The sequence below is a fragment of the Notothenia rossii genome, assembly GCF_949606895.1.
Source record: "Notothenia rossii genome assembly, chromosome: 6".
Taxonomy (NCBI): domain Eukaryota; kingdom Metazoa; phylum Chordata; class Actinopteri; order Perciformes; family Nototheniidae; genus Notothenia; species Notothenia rossii.
Window position 1 is genome coordinate 59242872 of NC_136909.1, and position 23961 is coordinate 59266832.

A 23961-nucleotide genomic window follows, 5' to 3' on the forward strand; every position below is an offset into this window, starting at 1 on the left:
GTTGCTGGTGTTTGTGAGTTTTTATGATGAGGCAAAGGGGGAGTTTGTTGAAGATGTGTTGGGCCTGATTAACCTCAGTGGACACACAAGGGGGCAAGACATTTATAAAGCAATAATGGGAATGCTGAATGAAAGAGGGTGCGGCTGCCTTTATTCATAACTGCTCTTACACTGCCACTCTGAGGGATCAAGCACAGACACAATAACAATGAAAACTGCTGCATACAGATTATTTTTGTTTTTGCAACCTCGTGTTAAGAATTTTGGTGCAATTGTTTAAAAGTTTGAATGACCGTAATAAACGGACCTTCATCTTATTAAAACATTTATTTGGACCTTTAAGATTTGTATTTGAGTAACCCTGGACTAGAGTTTGGACGCCATCTAGGTTTTTCGGAACCAGATCCAAGATGGTTTTAATATACTGAAAATAAATGATATTCACTTACATTGTTCAAAAGGATCAATTCTCTCATATTTAAGCTTGCAGATGAATTGTATGGCATACTTCAAGAGTAAAAATAAGATGAACACAGTCGCAAAATCAGCTGCTCTTCTGTCTCCAAACTGAACACCTCTGAATGAATCCAGCCATTTTGGAAAGCCTTTGATTGTTCAACAGGCACTCATATTTTATTCTAATATTGAATTAGTAGAATAAAAACAAATCCCAGTATGCATTGCAAGATAACATCTGTTTATGTAACACCTTTTGTCAGTTGTATTGGTTCATAAACTCTCTACAAAACACTATTTTCCCAAGATTAATAAAAGATTATCTCAAAAAGATACAAATTTGCTTCACCATATGCAAAAAAGACACTGAGCTCAACTATAGGTAATAATTTGTGTGAGAAGAAGGGTACGTTTTTCAGAGACTTCTATACAACTCAATTTCTTTTTTGGAACCAGAAAACATCCGTTGGCTTTAATTTCACAACTGGAAATGACAGTTTGCTTGCAATATCAAACTGATACCATACCACTTCTATTCTTCATAATTGGTTCCACCCAAGGTGTAATGATGACATATTTCGCTCTTCCTCCCATGGAAAGGGAACGGGAAAGTTTACGCGCCAATTTCAGTTTTCTCCTCTCCTCCTCTTCCAGATGGATCTCTGGAGATGCCCCTTTTCCAGCTTATCCCTTCACAGAGACAGGTGGTTTTCCGTGGGGATCGTCTTCCCCTGCAGTGCACCGCTTCCTACCTGGACCCTTCGGTGGAGCTGCGATGGCGTCACAACCGCCGCATGGTGACCACGCATGAGGACCGGGGCATCTACGTGGAGGACACACTGATTCACGACTGCTGCCTGATCACAAGGTACATTGAGGAGGGAGGAGGGGAAGGCAAGGAGGGAGGATGGATGGGGCAATTAGCTGAGAGCTAGTAAACTGGTCTTTTGGATGTTTGTAAAGCCCCCCTTGCAGAGCCACAAAATCACTGCATATTTCGCATATGCCAAAAACCGGCCCTGCGTCCAATGATGGGGAGGCAGTAGTGTCAGTCAGTAGGGACATGGCTTGTGAACGAAGAGTCACCGATTGAAATCCGGATTGGACCAAATACACTGTGTAGACTGGTTGCTGGACACTCCGCTAAAGCACGTGTTTGTAGGTCTTGTTACTGCATGTGTGACCTATGTGTGTAAAGTAAATAACACCAGAGTGAAAAACTGAATTTCCCCTTCCCTAAGTATTACGAAAATCGGTTCGGTAGGTTTTCTGTGATCCGACAAACAGACAAACCTAACATAAAATCACCTCTTTGCTCGATGAAAATGTACACATGTTCATTTGCAAACAAAGCAGATCACAGATGTTCATCTATACACACGCTCACAGAGGTCACTGTAAGTACACAAGGACACAGATGCAGCATACACACACACAGTGGTCCCTTTCTGTATCCCTCACTCACTCATACGAGCTGTGATTTACCTTTTGTTATTGGCGCCCTTGATAAGGAAGGATCAGAAAGGACAAGACAGAATTGGCTTGGCGACGTGCCAGCACCTCAGAGCAATTTGCGGCTTGTCTCCAGAGGTTGGCTATCCAGCCACCACCCCAGCACCGGCGCTAGCTGATCACACGCTAAGAGGAACAGATGCTGAATCATAATTGCGGCGATAAAGTAGACTTGCAGCACTGTTTCCGCACTGGTTTCTGATAGAAGAGGGAACAGCAAGCATCCATCCTCTTCCTGTCTTTATTTTTGTAACCCTCCTGTAGTGTTTGGGTAAAACCTGACCGTTTTACAACTTTTACCAATGATAAATATTGTGTTTTACATTTTATTGCTTCAAGGACTTATGATATCCTCCACATGTGATCATATCAAAATGCTGATAACCACTTTCATCGAATTTGAGTGGAAAACTTTGTTACAGCTATGGTGTTCCCGTTCAAAAGTGACCCCCATAGGAAATGAAGGGGTAACCTATTGTGTTCATCCATCAGATAGTACACTCCCACAAATCGACAATATGTTAATTTTGGAATACATTTTCGGTGTCTATTTAGAGACACTGTTTACAGCTTAAAAGGGTGTTAAATACAATTTGGTGATGATGAATGGTTTTTGTGTTCATGCAAGAGCCGTTGAAACAGACGTGAACACCAAAGTAAGGGATGAGAAAACGAACACGACAGGAGTGTTAAATTAAAGTAAATGCATTTGATGTAACGCTGTGGCAATAGGGCTCAGGCGCAGGAGCTGTTGATTAGTTTAACTGCTGCCTGCTCTGACTCGGCCTCTCTAACATAAATATTGATGGAGTGCTGACAGAAATATGTATCCCTGTGTCCACAGGGCCATCACGCCTCTTGTTGTGTTGGTTATTTGGCAACAGTAGTGCCAGCTTCTTTTCCGCTCCATGTCTGGGAAGGTATTATTTTCCCCTGACTGCCAATGCCATAAAAATATCAATATTTTGTCTTTTCATTATTTACGAGCTCACTGTTTGACATTCGCAAAGATCCCTATGGTGGAAGCATTGCCTTAAATGATTGGATTACAGCACAGAAAGAGAATTGTTAGTAATCTTTGTGTCTCAGTATCGATGTTTCTGGCACTTTTTGAAGTATTTATCAATTGAGTCAGTGCAATACTTAGTCATTCACTGCTTATTGCCAACAATTTTCTTTCCTGATCCTGCAGAGAAATCGAGAACAACTTCCTTGGCAGAGATTAAGATATGTGAAGGTTATATTTTAAAGTCACTGACAAATAAAATGATGCAAGTTTAGGTAACACTGTATATGCAGAACTTTTATTAATAATGCTGTGTTTTTATGCTGTGCAACTTTAAATGAATGTGTGTGTAGAATTGTACTTTGGCATACATAGTGGTGTTATCAAAAAAGACACAGACGGTGAAAAACTAAAATACATCGTTCAATAAACAGAAGTACATGGTTCGACCCCAGCCCATGCAGTCATCACCTCGATGTCCTTCGGCAAGATACTTAACCTTAAATGGGTGAATGACCTGTACTATGTGAAATGCTTTGAGGTGTCGAATTTACCTGATAAAGCGCTATATAAGTACAGTGCCTTTACCATTTACAGATGTAGCACCTCATTTTGCGCGTCCCTACCACAGTGGGGCCGTGTTCGTCACGGAGTCAATCCTCGCTGAAAGGAACACAGATGGCGTAGTGAATACGTTTCAGACTTGATACGCCCCCTTGATAAATGATAATGAAACCAGCTGCAATGGATCATGGATCCACCAGGGGGAGCAGTGATTACCACACTGGAACTCATGTGAAATAAACAGCTGATAGATTTGATGATTACTATAGCGGAGCTGTGTTAAGATCCATATGTCACGGATAGGATCATATTCTGTGCTAAATAAGAGCCATGTAATCATTTACAAAACATCACCATGTTTTTAATTAACAAAATAATTTTGTTTAATCCACGTTGGCGTACTACAATTACAAAAACAATCAGGTTTTTTTTTCATCAGGATATGCAGCCCGGCTCAAACAAACGATTTTTAATCATCATCCTCACGATAATTTAATGTATCATATGTTCGCTGAATAGACATGAAAGCACTAACACATATGAATTTGCTGTAGTCAACTTCATTAAAACTTTATTGACGTGCCTAAACTCAGTAATTCACTAAAAAGAGGTTTATTTTTAATGGAGCCTCTTCATCTCACCACGGGCAAACAATAATATTTACTGTATTATTACTGTTTAAGATTACTGATATAACAATCACACTTTGAGTTCATTGTTGTGCAATGATAAAATCAGACAGTTTTTTTTTTTAAATAGTCTGAATGAAACTCGGCATCTCTCATGCCCCTTTCACACCACTGCGGTTCCCGTTCTAACTCCGTGCTTGCGCTCTTCTGGTTCGGAACCGTTTTTTCTTTTCAGCCCCCGTTTTGTTCACACTGCCCAGAGCCCGACTGGTGCTGCCGCTGCTGCGTCATGACGTCACCGTTTACGTAGCAGATTTGTTCCCCAACGGCGCTCACAACAACAACAATGGGGGACTGCGTCAGGTCGATGATTGTGTTACTTTTAATCACACGAAGCCAGATTCAATTAAATAACTACTTCTCCAACCTTATACTTTTCTCCAGAGTGACGTGGTTAATTGTTTATTAATGTGTTTCAGCGGCATTTACCGACCGCTGCAGTGCTGCTCGTCCACTGGAGTTTATTCTCCCGTTAACTCACAGCAGCGGCCGCTGTAAAGTCTTCACTGTCTGACTGTCACACAAGCAATAACCCCAACTCCCCACAAGTGAATGTGTTTCAGTCTGAAATAACGCTGTTTGGCATCACAATGCTGTTATGAAAGTTTCTCTGGTATAAATAGATAGAATTGGGGGAGGGATGAAACCCTCTTTAATGGTCACACATGCAGAGCACACAGCACACACAGTGACATTTGGTCTCTGGATTTATCCCATCCTAGGACCAGGAGTTTAGTACTAGGAGCAGTGATGGATGGGTGATGTTAGCATAGCAATCGAAGCTAAACTGACTATCTTGACTACTTGTTGCTATCCAGGGCCGGACTGGGACAATAAGTCAGGCCGGGAATTATACACCCAACCAGGCCACTACCAGTTTTGTTTTGTGTCATTTTCCTGGATTTATTTGTCAATATTTACAGCGTTGCTGCCCATAGTGATAGCCCTAAACTTTAAATATACTACCCCAGAATAAACATATGGACATGGGTTACTATTTAAAAATAAAAGTGCAAATCTATTTAGGAACCTATCCATGTGAACATATTTTAAGTGGAGGTCGACCTCAAATCCTCTAGGGGGGTCCGGGGGCATGCTCCTCCGGTAAGATTTATTTTAAATGTTGGACTTAAATGCATCAATCTGGTGCACTTTGAGGGGGAAATAAAGAGACTACACCCATATGAAACAGAACTGTATACATTTAAATACTCATAAAATCATAAGAACATAACCAATAACATACCATATCCAATATGAAAAAACATTGAAACTTGTTTATTTATTTATTTTGGTTCATTTATAGTTAGCATGGCATAGTGTGTCTGGACTCCTGAACCAGCCTCACCTGTTTCCCTCATCTCCCCCCTGCTCCTCTTTGAGGCAGCAGCAAAGACTAGTTTTAGCTCTCAACAAGTTTTTAAAGTGTATCTTGCCTTTTTTCACCTAGTTAATATATATTTTTGTATTATTCATGTATATTTTACTAATCACTCCCCCTTCAAATGGAAATATGTGTTTACATAAATGGTGACCAAACCGTTTGAGACCCACAGAGAACTTAGACTAAGTTAACTATCTAAACACTCTAAAGTCCTTTACCTCACCTGAGCTGAAGTTATCAGTCTCTCAGTCTGACAGGAGAGGACTCTCCTCCACCTTGTTGACAGCTCATTATATCCGTTAGCGCAGCTAGCTAGGACCGGATGCTAACAACAATAACTGGTGCGCACACTTTCTCTTTCGCTCGCTCGCGCCACACATACACACCCTCCCGAGCTTGAATGACACACAGAGACCAATCGAGGGCATTAGTGTGTGGTCTGTATGAAAGTGGCCATGTCGGCAGGCCACATCATGTAGACAGCCAGACTGCCTGTGAGGCAGAGTCAGACCCACAATTGCGCAGCGTTGCGTTCACAATACATACATAACCAAAAAGAATCCTCAGGCCTGCAGGCCACTTAACAGGCCAGGCCATCGGGAAACCTCCCGGTTCTCCTGATGGCCAGTCCGGGCCTGTTGCTATCCTATTGTGGCATAAGCCGTTTTCTACAGGCACATTTTAGCGGCGTATTTTTCATTATGATTATACTTGTGATAGTCGGACATGACAACCTGTGCAGCCCATGTATTGATTCCATCCGATAGCTGCTATAATACAAAACGTCTGCCTGCTCTCCACAATGATCAATAACAGCGAACGGATGGTCAAAGTAAGGTAAAAATAAACAGAATCACACGAAGCCTGGTTAGTGTTGCCTGACTTTATGTGTGGTTGCGTTCTAGTCACTTTGCTCAGCGCTACTGCTTGTTACAACTTATATTTGCCGTAGGCTACTCGCCATTAACTGTTAGCTCAGGTTGATCTCGCTCCCGCCTCCGACGTAAGCGTAACGTATGCGGTTCTTGCTTCTACACCGACAATTTTTTGTGCTTGGTAAAAACCGGTGTGAACAGGAAAAACCGGTGCTTATCAGGCTCTAGCTCTGAACTGGCCCAGGTGAACAGCTGATCAACAGGGGCTGTGTGTGACTCTCTTTGTTTACACACCTAATGGCCTATCAGCCACAGCTCTCTAGCCCCTGTGATCTCCCAACCCCCCTGTGATCTCTCCAGCAGTAAAGTTTAACTGTAGGTTTGGGTTTGCATATTTATGCTGTTCCTGTTGTTTCTATCGCTCATAGCCGGTATGAAAGGGTTTGTGGAAATATCAAACATTTAATAAAAGTGAAAAATAATGAACAAGACTTAACGTATTAATAATAATTAATTATATTTATTCGGTTTTGGATGTATGATTTTTGACGTTGATTAGAGCGGTGATCTGTCTCTTCCTCTCTGAAGCAGAGAGCTGAGCGCTGTCAGACCGGACCATGCTGTAAAGGCAGAGGGGCGTCTCTAGTTCCCCCTCGACACATAGACTGAGCCTTTTTTTTGTCCATGTCTGATTGGCTTAGAGCTTTCGCGACTGCAAACATTTTCAAACAAACATTGACCATGTACCGTTGACCACCCCCCACCCCCCCGACTGCTCCCTTAAGGTGATCAACGCAGGCTGTCATTCGCTTTGTTTCAAATCTAGTAATGGGCCATCGGAATGGGACAAAACTCTCCCATCCCCCCTCTGTTCTCCAGCATTGCCGGTCTGAAAGGGTCTGTAGAAATATCAAACATTGAATTAAAGTTTTGAAAACACTGACGGGGTCCAAAATCAGAGGTGGAAGAAGTATTCTGATTATTGTAAAAATACGTGTTAGAAGTAAATGTGCTGCATTCAAAATTGTCAATAGGCCCAGTGAAAAGTATTATCATCTGAAAGTAAAATGAATCATTATGTTATTAGTAGGGCTGTCAAACGATTACAATTTTTAATCAGATTAATCACAGGTTAAAAATGTATTAATCATGATTAATCACCATTCAAACTATGTCCAAAATATGCAGTTTCTTTATGTATATTGTTGTGGGAATGGAAAGATAAATGAAAGAAGGCGGATATATCCATTTAACATACAGTATGTATTTATGTTTATTATAACATTGTTCTGTGTGTCAAAATGAATCAATCATCAATCATCAAACCGTGGGGTCTTAATTCATTAAGTGTTGATTTCTATCAACGGGGGAGTACTTCAGGAAAGTCGACAGGGGGGGAGGGGGGCTAGTGGAGTACTTCGTGACCACAGTGTGAACATTGTGATCAGCTGTTTTAGCGCAGTTCTCCAGTGAAGGGAGGGAGTCTTCCTCAGCAGCCGGTTGGCGTAGTTTTGGAACAATTCCGTTGTACAGACCGACGTTAACAGCAGCCCTGTCTGTGCACACGGAGACCGACTCTGTCGTCCGGTGATCTAACCGCCTTCTGGAAAAGCTTCACAAGTACGTCGGTACGCAAATGCGCTTTGTGACACAAGTGACGGTACGCATTCCAGATTACGCACATAACCTGCGTTAAATGCGTTAAATATTTTAACGCAATTAATTCAAAAGATTAATTACCGCCGTTAACGCGATAATTTTGACAGCATTAGATATTAGTATTAAATACATATAAGTATTTGTACAAATTATATTTAGAAATACTCCGTTATAATTATTGATGCATAAATGTGTTCATCCATTCAATGTGGCATCTGTTATAATGGGGTTGATGTATGATATTACTTAATAATACAACACATTATAATACATGATGATGTATAAGTTGATTTACTTCGATCTACTGTACTGCCTAAAAACATCACAACAATATGACACAAATGATACTGCATAGTAAAGCAAACTATTGTAAAGGTAAAAGTATGAGCATACAAAATAAAGAAGTGTAAACATGTACGTTGTTATTATGATTATTTAATATATAAAGACTATATATTATTTAATTACAATTAAGATAATAAGATTAGATATACTTTATTTGATCTAAAATATGGATGTTTTTTCGTCATAGTAGCCTGTGAAAACCATAACAAATATGTGATTAAATGCTATTCAGCAAACACAACTGCAGAGCTTCAAAAATTACTGAAGTACTGAAAGTCCAGGAAACAAACCGAAGACCAAAGTTCACCCAGTTGTCTTTGTGTATTTGTGAATGAGGCGCCATCTCATGGTTAAATCATGAAATTGAACAAATGGGGAAATCGGGCAACGCCCCTCTCAGGAAATAGTGGGAGGGCTTTAAAATCCCAGCCACTGGGATCCCTTGGGTTTCTGGTTGGAATCCGCTGGGTGGAGTGCATTCTAGCGTGCTACATCTGTATATGTCATATTTATCATTCAAAATCGAAAGTGGACAATAAAATGCACTACGAGATGAGATCATTCAACAGTAGGGAAATTTAGCTTTTAAGTCTCTGATTTTGTGAGAAATCCTTTAGAGAAATTATTCAGTTTTCAACTGTCCCTCTATTTGGTTGTGAACTGACTGATGTCGTCTTTACCACATCATTTTAACACTTGTAAATAGAGTGATGCAGGATCGAGGTAAAAAAAATGGAAATAAGTTGGCATATTACCATTTCTTGTTCCCTCGTCTCAAAGTCAATGTTTATTTTGAATGGGTTTGTGGTTATATGCCTGATATACTGTAAATTGTGTGGTTAACACAAACTGAAGAGATGTCCACGTGTTGTTCTACGACAAATATATAATATATAATAACCTGTGAATGTTCATAAAAACGGCAGTTGCTGACAAGTCCCTAAATGTCACAAGAATATGTTTACCTTTGCAGTGGGGACGCTCACCATGCGACCATGATGTAGTTATTTTAGAGCCTAAAAAAAGTTGTTATTTTGGATTTACGCTTAAAAAACATTAAGTGGTGTTAATATGTGGAGATTATCTTGCTCAAACATGTTAAGTACAATACATGTGTGTTTGTCACAGAGCTTATTTTCTGCAAAATAACAAATCCAATGGAATAATGCTAACAGCCTACAAAAATGCATTTTTCACTGCACCACTCTATAAGACGTGGATGTAGTCACCGTGACCCACTGGTTTATTGACTACTGTTTTGAGTCTTTGAGATTGCTCTTTTGGCCTCCACCATTTAGTTTTTTGGGATCCAGACACAAGATGGTGTAGCATGGTGTACAAGACCTGAGTACTTCTACTTTTGTAGCAATGCTAGACAAGACGTTTGTGGGCATCCCTAATTATTAACTTTGTTACAGATGTAGCGCTTCATTTCAGACAGTTTGAAACGCGAGGGCCGTGATTGGTACGTGATCTGCCCTCGCTCAAGGGAAAACCTCCAGCTTGACTTGAGACCGCCCCCGTGATAGATAAATGTAATTATAATGAAGCCAGCTGCAATGGATCATTGATCCACCAGGGGGTGCAGTGGGGTTCCACACTGGAGCTCATGTGAAATAAAGTCAGATACAGTACGCTGGATGTACAGCGGAACTTTGTTAAGATCCATATGTCACGGATATCATACTCTGTGCTAAATAAGAGACATGTAATCATTTACAAAACATCACCATGTTGTTATTTAACAAAATAATGTTGTTTAGTCGAACAAAACAAACGAGAGGAAATGCGGCCCGGCTCTCAATTTTTAATCTTAATTTAATCATCATCTTCACCACGATCATTTATGTTTATGTTCGCCGAAATGACATGAAATCACTGACACATATGAATATACTGTATTCAACTTCATTAAAACGTTATTAACGTGCCTAAACTCAGTAATTCACTAAAAATATGTATATTTTAATGGGGCCTCGTCGGCAGATCAGGATCCCAAAGCGTAGCGGAGGGATCCTGATCTGCATGAAGGGTGTTATTTTCCCCATAAGGAACAAGTCGCTGCAAATTATCCCTCGTATTACACGGCCACATTCTCAACAAAGTAACGACATGACTCCCAATATTAATTGAAATGCTTTTATGGATTTAGAAAATGTTTTTATTGATTTAAAAAATAGTTGTATGTATTGATTTAAATTGACATGCATCAGCTAAGAAAAAAAGTCCGTTGTTACCGTTTTTTAAACAGTCTGAATGAAACGGCAGCTCTCCCCCCCCCCCCCCCCCCCCTGATCTTTCTTCTCCAGCAGCTAAATTAACAGTAGGTTACTCTGAGTGACCATAGACTGTATGTGACAAGCTTACAGTTAGTGACGTAACAACACTATAAAAGCTGGTGGGTTGAAAGCAATACGGGAGGTAAAAATAACTAGAATAATTGTGATTTATTTATTGCGGCTTTTATGTTTTTAGGTATAAAATGTTATGTAATATAGTATGTAATATATGGCTTATAGTTCACCCTTCTCTAAAAGCCTAAAACAATGACAATATTCATAGTAATTTAATAAATCCTTCCAACACACATTGTAAAAAATAGCCTACTGTAAGTTAAGAAATCTTTCCAATATGTACATCTTCTGATGTAACAACAATAACATTATAAATAGTATCATAGCTGAACATGGTATTGCACATTTAGCTTTGAGTGTTACTGACCTGAGATGTTTTTATTACATTAATTAAGGTGACTGAGGCTTTTTAACATACAGGGATGCAAACTCATCAGTTATGAAAAAGGATCCGAGACCCCGGCTCCCCCACCCCACGGAATATCGGCTTTAAAATGAGGAATAACAGAGGATTTTAGCAGTCAGAACAACTAAAGCAGCAGTGTTAATAATAACAGAAACGCCAAAGAGTCACATCTAATAGAAATATATAAAAGCATTTATTTTAATTGTGTAGCAGTCAGTTTATAACTTTGTCAGCACTATTGAGCATTTTGAAAATGTATTTTCACGCCTCTGTGCAAGGCTTAAGTCTTTCAATGTATATAGCCTCATGGTGTAAAGTAACTAAGTTCATAAACTCAACAAGTACTATACTTGGACAACATTTTGAGATACTTGTACTTTATTTTAAGTATTTCAATGTTTTGCTACTTTGTTCTTCTACTCCACTACAGTTCAGAGGTACATGGTGTACTTCTACTCCCCTACATGTGTTTAATACCTTTAGTTACTTTGCAGATGTGGATGAATGATGTGAAATATAATCAAGTGTTAAATCAGACTTTAGTTCCACCTGGAGTAAATCCACAAGCTACCCTGCAGTATACAAAGTCATTCAAACTAGCTGCACCTTTACCAGCTTTGAGAACACTTTCATGATCAATCATTATAAAACCTATCATATCTATTATTCTGAAATGGAACAATCTGCACAATGACTACTTTTACTGTCGCTACTTTAACTATATTTTGATGATAATACTTTTGTAATTTTACTTGAGGAACATTTTGAATGCAGGACTTTTACTGTAACAGAGTATTCCTACACTCTGGTACTTCTACTTTTACTGAAGTACAAGATCTGAGTACTTCTACTTTTACTCAAGTACAAGACCTGAGTACTTCTACTTTTACTCAAGTACAAGATCTGAGTACTTCTACTTTGACTCAAGTACAAGACCTGAGTGCTTCTACTTTTACTCAAGTACAAGACCTGAGTACTTCTACTTTTACTCAAGTACAAGATCTGTGTGCTTCTACTTTTACTCAAGTACAAGACCTGAGTACTTCTACTTTTACTCAAGTACAAGATCTGTGTGCTTCTACTTTTACTCAAGTACAAGACCTGAGTGCTTCTACTTTTACTCAAGTACAAGATCTGAGTACTTCTACTTTTACTCAAGTACAAGACCTGAGTGCTTCTACTTTTACTCAAGTAAAAGATCTGAGTACTTCTACTTTTACTCAAGTACAAGATCTGTGTGCTACTACTTTTACTCAAGTACAAGACCTGAGTACTTCTACTTTTACTCAAGTACAAGACCTGAGTGCTTCTACTTTTAATCTAGTACAAGATCTGTGTGCTTCTACTTTTACTCTAGTACAAGATCTGAGTACTTCTACTTTTATTCTAGTACAAGATCTGAGTGCTTCTACTTTTACTCAAGTACAATATATATATATATACTTATACCACCTCTGTTTATAGCCTATGAAAAAAACTATTAGAAATAGAAGGCTAAAGCTAACGTTAGCAGATAGTGACAATGTATGCTAGCTAGCTTGCTCAATGATTCCTTAAATAATATTGCCACAGAAAAACTTTTCAGTTCACATCACGCTCTGCCGCTCCGACAGGGAGCTCTGATCTGAACACCTGAACGGCCCGTTCTAACAGCTGTTCACCAGCGGTCCAGTCTGTGCCACAGTGACTCCGGACGCACAGTTAGTATTAACGAACGCACCCGTAGGTAATGTAGCTGCTGAAGCTAGACCATCATCTCGGAGCAGCAGAGCCTTATTATACATCCATGAGAGCAGAGCAGACAGGCAGGAAGACTCGAGCACACAGCTCGCACTTCATTATAATATATAAAAAAAGAACACCATGCGTGTCATGATGGCACATAACAGCTCACGGCCGCAGATTACTCCAGGTCCCAGACCCCCCCATACCCCAAAAATATTACATATCTACATGAATCACACAAACGACCTATTTTGGATTCAAAACGGCGAATTTCGCCGAAAGGTGACAAGTTTGCATCACTGAACATAGACAGAGCACAACTGAAACATAACATCTGAAACGATGTAACAACATAATACACTTTTTGGGGATGCAGCTTGGGATGTGAGGAGTGAGGGACACGGCTTAGAACGGGCGTGTCGCCTGGCAGGACAGGAGAGTGTGTGCACCAGTCTGCCTTGATCTATGAATTCATGTCCGTGACACTCACTGCTGCCCACAGCTGTTTTATAGAAGGAAATTCCTTCACTTCATGAAAGTGTTTTAACCACACACAGCTCTACGCACACACACATAATTGACATGAAATCACTGAGAAATATGAATATACTGTATTCAACTTCATTAAAACGTTATTAACGTGCCTAAACTCAGTAATTCACTAAAAATATTTATATTTTAAAGGAGCCTCGTCGGCAGATCAGGATCCTAAAGCGTAGCGGAGGGATCTTGATCAGCATGAAGGGTGTTATTTTCCCCATAAGGAACAAGTCGCTGCAAATTATCCTGCTTATTACATGGCCACATTCTCAACAAAATAACGACATGACTCCCAATATTAATTGAAATGCTTTTATGGATTTAGAAAATGTTTTTATTGATTTAAATTGACATGCATCCGCTAAGAAAAATGGTCCGTTGTTACCGTTTTTTAAACAGTCTGAATGAAACGGCAGCTCTCAGCTGTGTATTTACACAACTAATGGCCCATCAACCACAGCTCTCTCCCCCCCTCCCCCCTGATCTTTCTTCTCCAGCAGCTAAATTAAATGTAGGTTACTCTGAGTGACAAGCTTACAGTTAGACACAACACTGTCATTGCAAGTGACCCTGAGTTAGTTGACTTTTATGTTCAACTGCTAAATTCGTTACTGATAAAAAAGGGCTTCTACTGTACCTAATTACCTTAACACTAGAACCGCCAGAGGTTTTTTATAGGCCTACCTAAACCCCTCAAATCCCGCTATTAGAATGCAATTTTTAACAACATAGGGTGCTACATAACACACTTTCAGGAAAAGTCACGGACTGGGAGACTTTAATATTTTATTGAAAAAAAGTTACATTGCACACACACAACACACATCACACAAATTGACCCGATTGGAAGTTCTAGTGTTAAATAAACTCACTAATTAATGAAACCAGTTCAATACGCATTATTCTTATTCTTATCATTCTTTATGAGCGCAGAAATAGTCTTAAAATCAGATCTGTTTTTTAAATGAAATCTGACGGCAGGCGGTTAGCTCTGATCACCTATGATAAATTCGCCACACCTAATCGCTGGCCATTCAGCCACAGAGCTCCCTCTATACAAATCAAACTGTAGACGGTGTGAAAGCCCCTATTGTTTTAAATAATGGTCGGAATGTGATCAGTGAGCCTTCTGAATTACCGTGGGACAGCACATTCTAAACTAAAATGTTCAATCAATAAAGTAACATCTTATCTTAATAATATCTTCATATTAATAATAATAATAAATCATACAGTATGTGTCCGATAGGGAGCAGGAGGAAGCAAACACAAAAATATACAAAAGATATACTGCATATTAAAGCAAACGATTGTAAAGGTAGTAGAAGTGTAATGTAAACATTTACATTATTATGATTATTTAATATATAATGACTATATATTATTGAATTACAAGATTAGATATACTTTAGTAGATTTAAAATATTGATGTGTTCAAATGCTCTTCAAAACACAACTGAAAGTCCATGAAACTTGTCTTTCTGTATTTGTCAATGAAGCGCCATCTCCTGGTTAAAACCTTTGAATTGAAAATCTGGCAACGCCCTCTTGGAAAATAGTGGGAGGGCTTAACATTCCTCTATACTGGTTTTAGGCAGGTCTTAGGCAGGAAGCTGTAAGCTGGAGTCTGAAATTAGGTGCTACATCTGTAAATGAAAACACACTGCGAAAGTTGCAATACACAAATTAGAGAACACTGAGTGAGTCAATCTCTTGATAGCGTTTTTTAATTACAAAGTAGCCACACATACCCTGCTTTGCTTTACCGTTAACAGGAAGTAATACATTGAGTGAGAAGTAGGGTCATTTTTAAATAGACCTTTATAGAACTGGTCTTTTTTTTCGAACAGTAAAGATGCCCCCTGCTAGCATTTACAAAGAAGGCTCAAAGGTCCCATGTCATGCTTTTCCGGTTATTACCCGTCCCCTTGTGTGTTATGAAGGTTTCTAGCATGTAAACGGTCTGCAAAGTCACAAACCATCGAAGTACACCCTGTAGCGAGTAAAACTCTAACACAGAAAATACCTGTCTATGCTGCCCCAAAACGCCTCGTTGGAGATTTCTCTTTTTCCATTGTTTTCTTCCTGGGTACAGTGACGTGCCCATAGCAAATGGACCAATCCGTAGAGGGGGGGGGGGTGCTGCGTCCATTCACGATTTCTCACTGTCTCGCAGACCCCATGCAGCAAGCTGGAAATGAGCCCAGCTCACACTGTCCGCTCCACGCAGCAGCGAGCCACGCAACGAACCGCCAACACGGCAGCCAGACCCCACGCAGCATTCTCATCTGTTTGTCCTTACTGGTGTCATTTTCTGGTTGCTAACACCATTGTAACACGTAATCACTGATGTTCCGCTGTAACGGTGGTAGACCATAGTGGTAGACTCATCAGAACAGAGTGCGTGAGCTGACCAATTAGAGCACAGTGGGCTCATAGGGAGGGGGGGCAGGAGCTCCAACAAGGCATTTAGGACAGAGAGTGAATACACATACTATACAGAGATGCTGTATGAGAAACCAATGTGAGTTTGTAAAATTGCACAATATAAATCTATTCTAGTAGAACTCAAATATGGAATTATGATCAGTAGAAATGGCCATGACATGGGACCTTTAGGGCATAAAGGCTTAAATATCGCCGTTTGTTTGCAAGATCCGCCCAGCGCCAATCCCCTAAAACTTCCTTTCTTCCTCTATATTTCCAACCAAGGATGTAAGAATGACCTTTTTCTTATCCTTATGCAACTGTCCCTCTAGGCTGGCTGCGTACTGACTGGTGACATCTGTCCTTTTCCAGCCCTCTGCTTCAAACTAGAAGGCTAGAACAAACTATCCTGTTCTCAACCCCTCCACAAATCCCCCCCATGAAATGTTTGACTCTGGCTCAGGGTCCCACTGGAACCTAATGAATTTCTCATTGCTTACATTCTGATTGGGGCCCTTTTTCAATTACCCACCACTCTCTTCTTGTATACAGACATAATGCCATTTTCTCCCTCCAAGTGAAACCCATTTGGGTCATGTTGTTCTTGGCACCTAAAAGGTCCTCTCCCCTGTAGAAAGCCTGCAAGGAGCAGACATAATTTCCATAGCTGATGATTGTGTAGCGCAGCTCGGTCCAACAAAAACAATGTGCAGTGCCTGGGCTCAACTTCACCCATGCTCTATTTTAAATTGCATCGTTGAAAGACACGTGTGGGGGGGAATTACAGTGATTTCACTAATTTAGACAGAAAATAAACTTGACTTATGTTTGGCCTTTGAGATGCCAGACACTCAATGCTTGTTTAGCCTCAGTGGATGATACAGTATGTCACTCATTATAAGTTGAATACTCAATTCTGAATCTCAGAGTTATTAATACTTGATAACACACCACTGCTAACCAAAAATATTGACGGTTTCTAAGGAGGATCAAGGGAGAAAAGAAAAGAGGTAAAACGACAGAGCGTTGTATGTCAGAGAAATCACCATATGAAGACAGACAGGAAGTGCTAGTGGATCGCCGGAGCTGTTAGATTAACATTAACATGCTTATTGTAGTTCTAAGTGCACTGCCTTGCGGCCTGTAGCACCATCCTTGAAGGAGCATATGGTAAGGAGTGAGCAGAGAGGGTAGAGTTGTCGATGCTTGTTCTGTTTTCTGTGACTGTCTTCCTCACCCTCTCAGACTTTCAGTTGCGCACGCTACTAAAGAGACTCGCTACCATGGAAACCAAAAAATGGTGTAGCTGTATTAAAGTCCGAGTGGAAACAGTCCTGAGTAAATCTGATTTTGTCAGAAATCGGGAGAAATGCGGGAGAAATATGACCCCGGGAGGAAAACGAGAGAGGGCAGTGAAATCGGGAGTCTCCCGCAAAAATCGGGAGGGTTGACAAGTATGAGTGCCGTTCATTTTAAGGGATGTTGTTGTTGTCGCAGTTTTAGCCATTTGTTCGCATTTGAACAGAGTCTTTTTTTTTTGTGGAGGCAATAAAATCATTTTCAGTTAATATTAGGACTCAAGTCGTAAGGTTGGTCAAATCAAACCTAAGAGGTTGTTAATACTCAATAACACAAATAATGACCTTTGCTAAGGAGGATCAAAGGAGAGAAAGAAAGACGTTAAAAGAAAGAGCGTTGTACAACACACTCTCACTCCATAAACGTCCAGGAGCGATGCTTGGGTCCCCGAGGCGTGCAGTTGTGACGCTCCTAGGCTCCTTCAGCTTCATAAAGGGACGCAAATAGCTTTCAACTGATTGCAATGTATGCCCATATGCGGCGGGATTTGACGCTCATGGAAGCATGGCATTTGTTTGTGTCGGCTGCCCTTAAAGGCAATGTGAGCGTCCATTCCCATTGGATAACGGAGAATTGTACACCCCCGGAAGTAAGTATTCCCCTTACAGTCGATTGATTTGACAGTGATATCTGCACTACTCATCGACTAAAAAACACCAGATTATCCTTGTTAATTACACAACATTGATTGGTTTAAATTGTGTGCAATGCTTTTGTATTTTTCCCCTTCGATTCGGAGAAACAAATATTTTTTCGGAGTAAAGGATGGCACTACACTACCCAGAATCCCCAGCTATCGTTTAGGACAGGGGTGGGGAACCTCCGGGCCGTATACGGCCCGCGAGACCATTTGGTACGGCCCTCGAGGTGATTTATAAACACACGCAAAAAAGAAAAAAATTCAAGAAATCTAGACCACAAAATAATTAAACAAGCTTGTTTTTCCTGGCCAAGGTCAGGGTCCTTGAACACAACACGAGCCTAACGTGTCATCACGTGGTATATGTCTCGTCTGACAGGAGTGTAGTTCTAACAGAGAGCACCAGAACGCTGCTCCGGGCCGAGACTTCACAAATTGCAATACCCATAAGGAGCTGGACACATGCCGCAGTTTTTGCGTGGCTGTGTCTTTAGTTGAAAGCCCAGTGGCGATCTGTTCATCTGTCATACTGATCATACAGTTAATAACTTTATTGTTATTAGCATCTGGTTAGCTAGCTATGCTAACGAATATAAGAAGCTTTTTCTCCAACCAGTGAGGTAAAGGCACATCTTTATATGATCATTATAGTTATAGAACAATAAGAGAATAAAGTAAACAGGTATACAATACTAATATGACAGTAAAAAAAAGTTGTTATTAATAAACAAGAATACACTTTAAAAGGGAAGTGATTTTTAAAATATCCATAAAGAAAAACATCTGCTTGCAGTTCTGTTTTATATGGGTGTTGAGAGATGTATCCATAGATCTCTTCATGTTGCTCTCAAAGTGCACCAGATTGATGCTTTTAACTTCAACATTTAAAACAAATCTTCCTGGTGGTGCATGCCCCAAACCCCCCGAGATGAGGTTGGATCCGCCCCCCCCCACACTTAAATCATGTCCACATGATGCGCGGGTCATGGTCAAATATCTGGATTAAGAGGTTGCTTTTTCTTTGCACAGCATGAAAGAAAGGCGAAATGAATGGGCTGTGATTTGAGTTTTAAGCAGACGTTGAGTTCAATAATTTGTACGGCCCTCGAAGGATGTTGTAAAATTGAAATGGCCCTTGAGAGGAAAAAGGTTCCCCACCCCTGGTTTAGGACTACACCATGTGCTCTGTTTAACAAACCCCGTGATTAGTTCTCAAGCTCTGTGATTGGTTGACCTCCAACCGCATTCAATATGAAAAAAAACGTTTCGTAAAAGATAAAATCCTACTTTATTCAGCAGTGCTTGCTTTACTCTTTGAAAGTCATCACATGAATGCATTGTAATAAATGGTTCGGCTGCATTAAATATTACATATCTGCCGTAGTTCTCTATTTATACAGCCCTGATGAGAAGACTTCTAGACAAATAGGAAGAACTGCCGCCAACACTGAAAACGTGACGTGGATCATAAATATATCAGCAATTAAACAACATCTTACATTTCTTTTCACACAATACGTCTCCTTTCAGTATCAACACTAATTCGGCTGACTTTTATATTTGATCTAATTGGTAGATAGGCTGTATTTACACCATAAAGGTGCACGGCTGATAGAAAGGGACACCTGGTGGTTAAAGCATGTTATTGAATTTCATTATTTTTATTATTAGATATTAATAGGATCCCTATAAAGTTTATTCATTACTCGTTATTCTCTACTAATAGTTAATTAAAGACTGTATATAATGACTATTTTGCACATCCCTTTCAAGATTTCAAGATTTTCTAAGGTTTATAGACATAATACACAAACGGTGTAGTTATGCAATGAATGAAAAACTTGGGTCGCAGGTTCCTCAATAGTGCATTACAAGACATCTATCAATATTTGTGCATACCTCCAGCAATGTTAACTATGTTGAAGCACTTATTTTAACTGATATTATACATGTATTATACTCTTATAAGATGTATGTAAATATTTCATCTCTGGCCTTGTCAGGTATTGAACAATCAATAAATAAAGAACACAGAATTATTAAATATAAAACACAGAATTTGTGTGATTATACTAAATGATTTACAAATAAACACCACTGCATATTTACAACTGTTACACATGCTGATGTAATGCAAATGTTTCCAACTTGGGATCAATAAAGTATATCTTATCTTAAGATGATCGATGGCTACTGCCATATTTGCAAAATTTGCCTCTGAATCTTGACAAGTGCATGTTTCAGGCTTATCAATTAACAACAGGAGGGGTCACAAACATAAGACCAGCTGTTAAATAAAGCTCTTCTGACCTTAGCTGGCATGTGGGCAGGGGCGGATCTAGACAAATATTCATGGGGTGGCAAGAGGGTGGCAGGAGAATTTCAGGGGTGGCATCCCCTGGCAGAAGTATATGCTGATTTAATCGCAGTAATATCAATCAATGTTAACTTGGAAAGCCACAATATTGATATTTTAACTCAATAACATTAGGTGACATTATTGTGGCACATCAGTAAAGCCTTAAATATAAATATATAAGGTGGCACACGTAATTTAATGAATTTTAACTGAATGAGTTGGTTTAATTCTTAGACCAGCAGGGGTACCAAATATGCAGACTGCTGCAATAAGTACATTAACTGTCTCATCGATGTGTGTCCTATGAATATGATAATATTAACAATCATATTATTCCTATCAGCTGTCAATCACTGTTATGATTCACATATTCAGTGTTATTATTAAATAAACTATATTTTTTGGAGGAGTTAGTGATGAATGTTCCTCAAGATGCTTGCTCACCCTCCTTCAAATTTGAAAGACCAGTAATTACTATCATAATTCAAAAGAATCAAAGGAACAGTTCAGCGCCCCAAAACTTCATTGCAAACAGTTACAACCTTGACTTTAAATCAGAAAGAACAAACATTAAAGAAATGACTAACTGCATCAATTAGGGTTAAAACAATGTGTATTCAGCTAAAACATATACATTGCTGCAGTTATTATCCAGTGGAATGCCCGTACCTACTGGCCTAGTTAATCAAAGTGGTTACTTCTTTTTGGCTGGGCAGTGAAGTTTTACACACCGTCTTACTTGACTTTCTCAGGACTTGAAACTGTTTTTTGGGGGCAGACCCCCACAAAGAAGAAACATATATTTACACATGTAAGGTCATCTTCTTAAACAGTTTATTATTCTCATCAACTGATCCGTGAGCAGAGCATCAAGTCGGCATGCCTATAACAGCTGAATGTGGCGATTACCATCTTGATCAGCAAAACGCCTCACAAACTTATTAAGATTTAAAGCTATGGTGCGTTTTGATTCAATGCTGAGTACAGCCAAACTTGACAGGCTCTTCTCTGTCATAGTAGACCGCAAACAGTTGCGGCGCCAGAGTATTTGTGTTGGGTAATCTATGGTAGGGCTAACTCATACAGTGGTGGGACTCAAGTCAGTATTTGCAATGTAATTACATACACGCTCCCCTTGACAGTGAAACGCCACGCGTGAGGTTTAGATTATTTCCCTGTCTCAATCCAAATTGAACTGTATGAAATAAAAAGGCACATTTGTCTTGTAGTAAATAAAAAGGGCGACCTGGAGCCAATCCTGCAATTTCCCCCCAGGTGAAAGAGTTGAAAACCCAACCCCTGTAGGGATTCTCCCCCAGGAGATTTTTTGAAATACTAACATCAAATACACATTCTGTTGCTCTCTTGAGAAGAAAAATAAATAAATATATATTACTACACGACGTATTTAAAAAAATGAATGCCATTTTAGTTTTGTGTTACTTTGCTCTGAAAGCTGAACCTGCTGCTCCTCACAGATAGGAGAGGGAAAAGGCTGTGTGAATTACTTTACATTGTGGATAAAGGTGGATAGCCCCTATTGTTCTGTGTGTCAAAATGAAAGACAGCCCACACACCTATCAATCATCAAACCGTGGGGTCTTATTTCATTACGTGTTGATTTCTATCAACACGTAATGTTGTATCGATGTATATAGATGTACTACAGCAAAAGTATTCTCCGTCGGGACTTCCTGCAACAACACCACGCCGTTATCGTGATTCTGATTGGCCAGAAGACATTATCAAAGATGTTCTATTGAGAAGACGATCACTACGTGACAAAAGTTTTCAAACCCCTTTCTAGTCTTCGGTATTTCCAGACAAGTGGCTACTGAAATCAATCTTACTAACTGCTGTCTGTGCAATTTACTCCGCGCGAGTTGGCAGACTTTATTTTGCTTACTTTAACATCATTTTTCATGGTGGGGCTAAGCCATTTATTGGTATGGCTGTAGCCTACCCCAGCCATACCCTGACCGCAAATACCTCATTCCTTCTGTCTACTTGTATCCGAAATGTTTCTCTTTTTCCGCTGTCCTCCCGTTCAAATTAAATCGCCGCCAATCATATTTCCAAGCTCGCGCCAGGGGGGGGGGAGGGGTTACAAGGCTCGCGTCTTGTGCTGCATTCACTTGCACTCGGACATTAGAGATTTTCTCTCATAAATGTCAGATGAGCCACAACTTTTCTTTCAAAACAAAGCTGCCAAATGGGGTGGCAGCTGGGGTAGCAAGGCATTTTTCTGAGGTGGCAGCTGCCACCCCGTGCCACCCTGTAGAACCGCCACTGCATGTGGGCATATATATTAATGATGTCCATTATGAGCACAAGCAAGTTTCACCCATTTATTAATTATATATTTTACATTTGAGTGTTTCCTATCCCCTAAACCTCCAGGGATGTACACAGTTTAATACTGGCAACTACTTATTATGGGAAATACGAAAACGTCTTTTAAAACTACAACTCCCAGTAGAGACGTGCTATAGATAGAGAACATGTTGCGAAACACAATAGCCAGCATGTGTAGTTCTGGGGACGGGGTGGGGGAGGGGGGGGGACAGGGTGGACCCGTTCAAATCCAGTTTTGGACAGTCTGCCGTGGTTCCATCCCATTTCAAGTGCTGTTCGACGCTCGGCGTAACCCTCGGAGCACACTCTCCAATCGCAGAGCTTGAGGACTATCACAGGGTTTGTCAAGCTAAATGAAGAGAATACTTACTTCCGGGTGTAATATTCTCTAAAGCAAATGAGCTGCTCCGACCCTCGGTCCTGACGGACTCCAACTTGTGTTTATTGATCAAACAAATAGATCAACACAAGGATAATTATGTGTTATTGTTGAGTAAATGGAGAATTGCACAGAGGAAAATAACGTATCTATGCCACAATTTTAGATGCGGATTTTGTTAAACTAATATGTTTGCGCTGTGGACCAACACTATACATTGACGGGGAAGGGGGTAGCAATAAAGATAACACCATTAAACAGTTACACAACATAACAGAAATAATATTGATAGCAGCAGTGGCGCAAAAAGTGGGTATGCACTATATGCAACGCATAGGGGCGCCACACCAGTGGGGGCGCCCAACAAGCGATGGTAAAAAAAAAAAATTAAATTAAATAAAAATAAAATGGTATTTTCTTTATGTTTCTAAATGGTTTCTGCATTTCCTTAAGGTTTTAAAACATTTTAGAGGAGTAATATGCTAGAGAAGGGCGCCCTATCTCATAAGATTGCATCATAGAATTTTGACATAGAGGAGGGAGCACGAGCAGGGACGCCGTGAACACTGAGGAGCAGGCGCTCGTTGTGAGTTAACGTCAAAAAGAAATCATGGATAAACCAAAAAAGCGGTCGGGGGCAGAAAATAGAAAAAGAAAGAGGGAAAAGGAGACGGCGTGTCAAGGGATGCGACAACAGCTAAATAAGTGGATGTTGAAAGGCAACAGGTAGGAATAGGATGATTTAAAGTGTGACGTCTGTCTGTGCTTGGAAATATTGACTGGCTAGCGTATGCTAACACTGGGCATGTAGCAGCCAAAGGTGGGTGGGTTTATGGCTAGCTTAGAATATGCAAACCAATGTTGCTGCGCCAGCGCTGACATGGAAAGTATGAGGTAGCATGTACAATAAATGACAAGAATCTGGAA

The 23961-nt window shown here is 40.0% G+C and overlaps 2 protein-coding genes across 2 annotated transcripts in view; one reads left to right on the plus strand and one right to left on the minus strand.

Annotated features, from left to right (window-relative positions):
- The window catches only part of LOC307042868 (adhesion G protein-coupled receptor A2-like), a gene marked incomplete at its 3' end in the record, with an annotated part of 148307 nt that extends 146916 nt beyond the window's left edge, over window positions 1-1391 (plus strand). Inside the window, exon 7 of the mRNA XM_079687032.1 lies at window positions 1111-1391. Within this exon, the coding sequence (XP_079543158.1) occupies window positions 1111-1391 (281 nt within the window). The remainder of the gene's footprint in view (window positions 1-1110) is intronic.
- The window catches only part of LOC307042245 (uncharacterized protein), a 492007-nt gene that overhangs the window by 254239 nt on the left and 213807 nt on the right, over window positions 1-23961 (minus strand). The gene's annotated exons all lie outside the window — the stretch shown is intronic.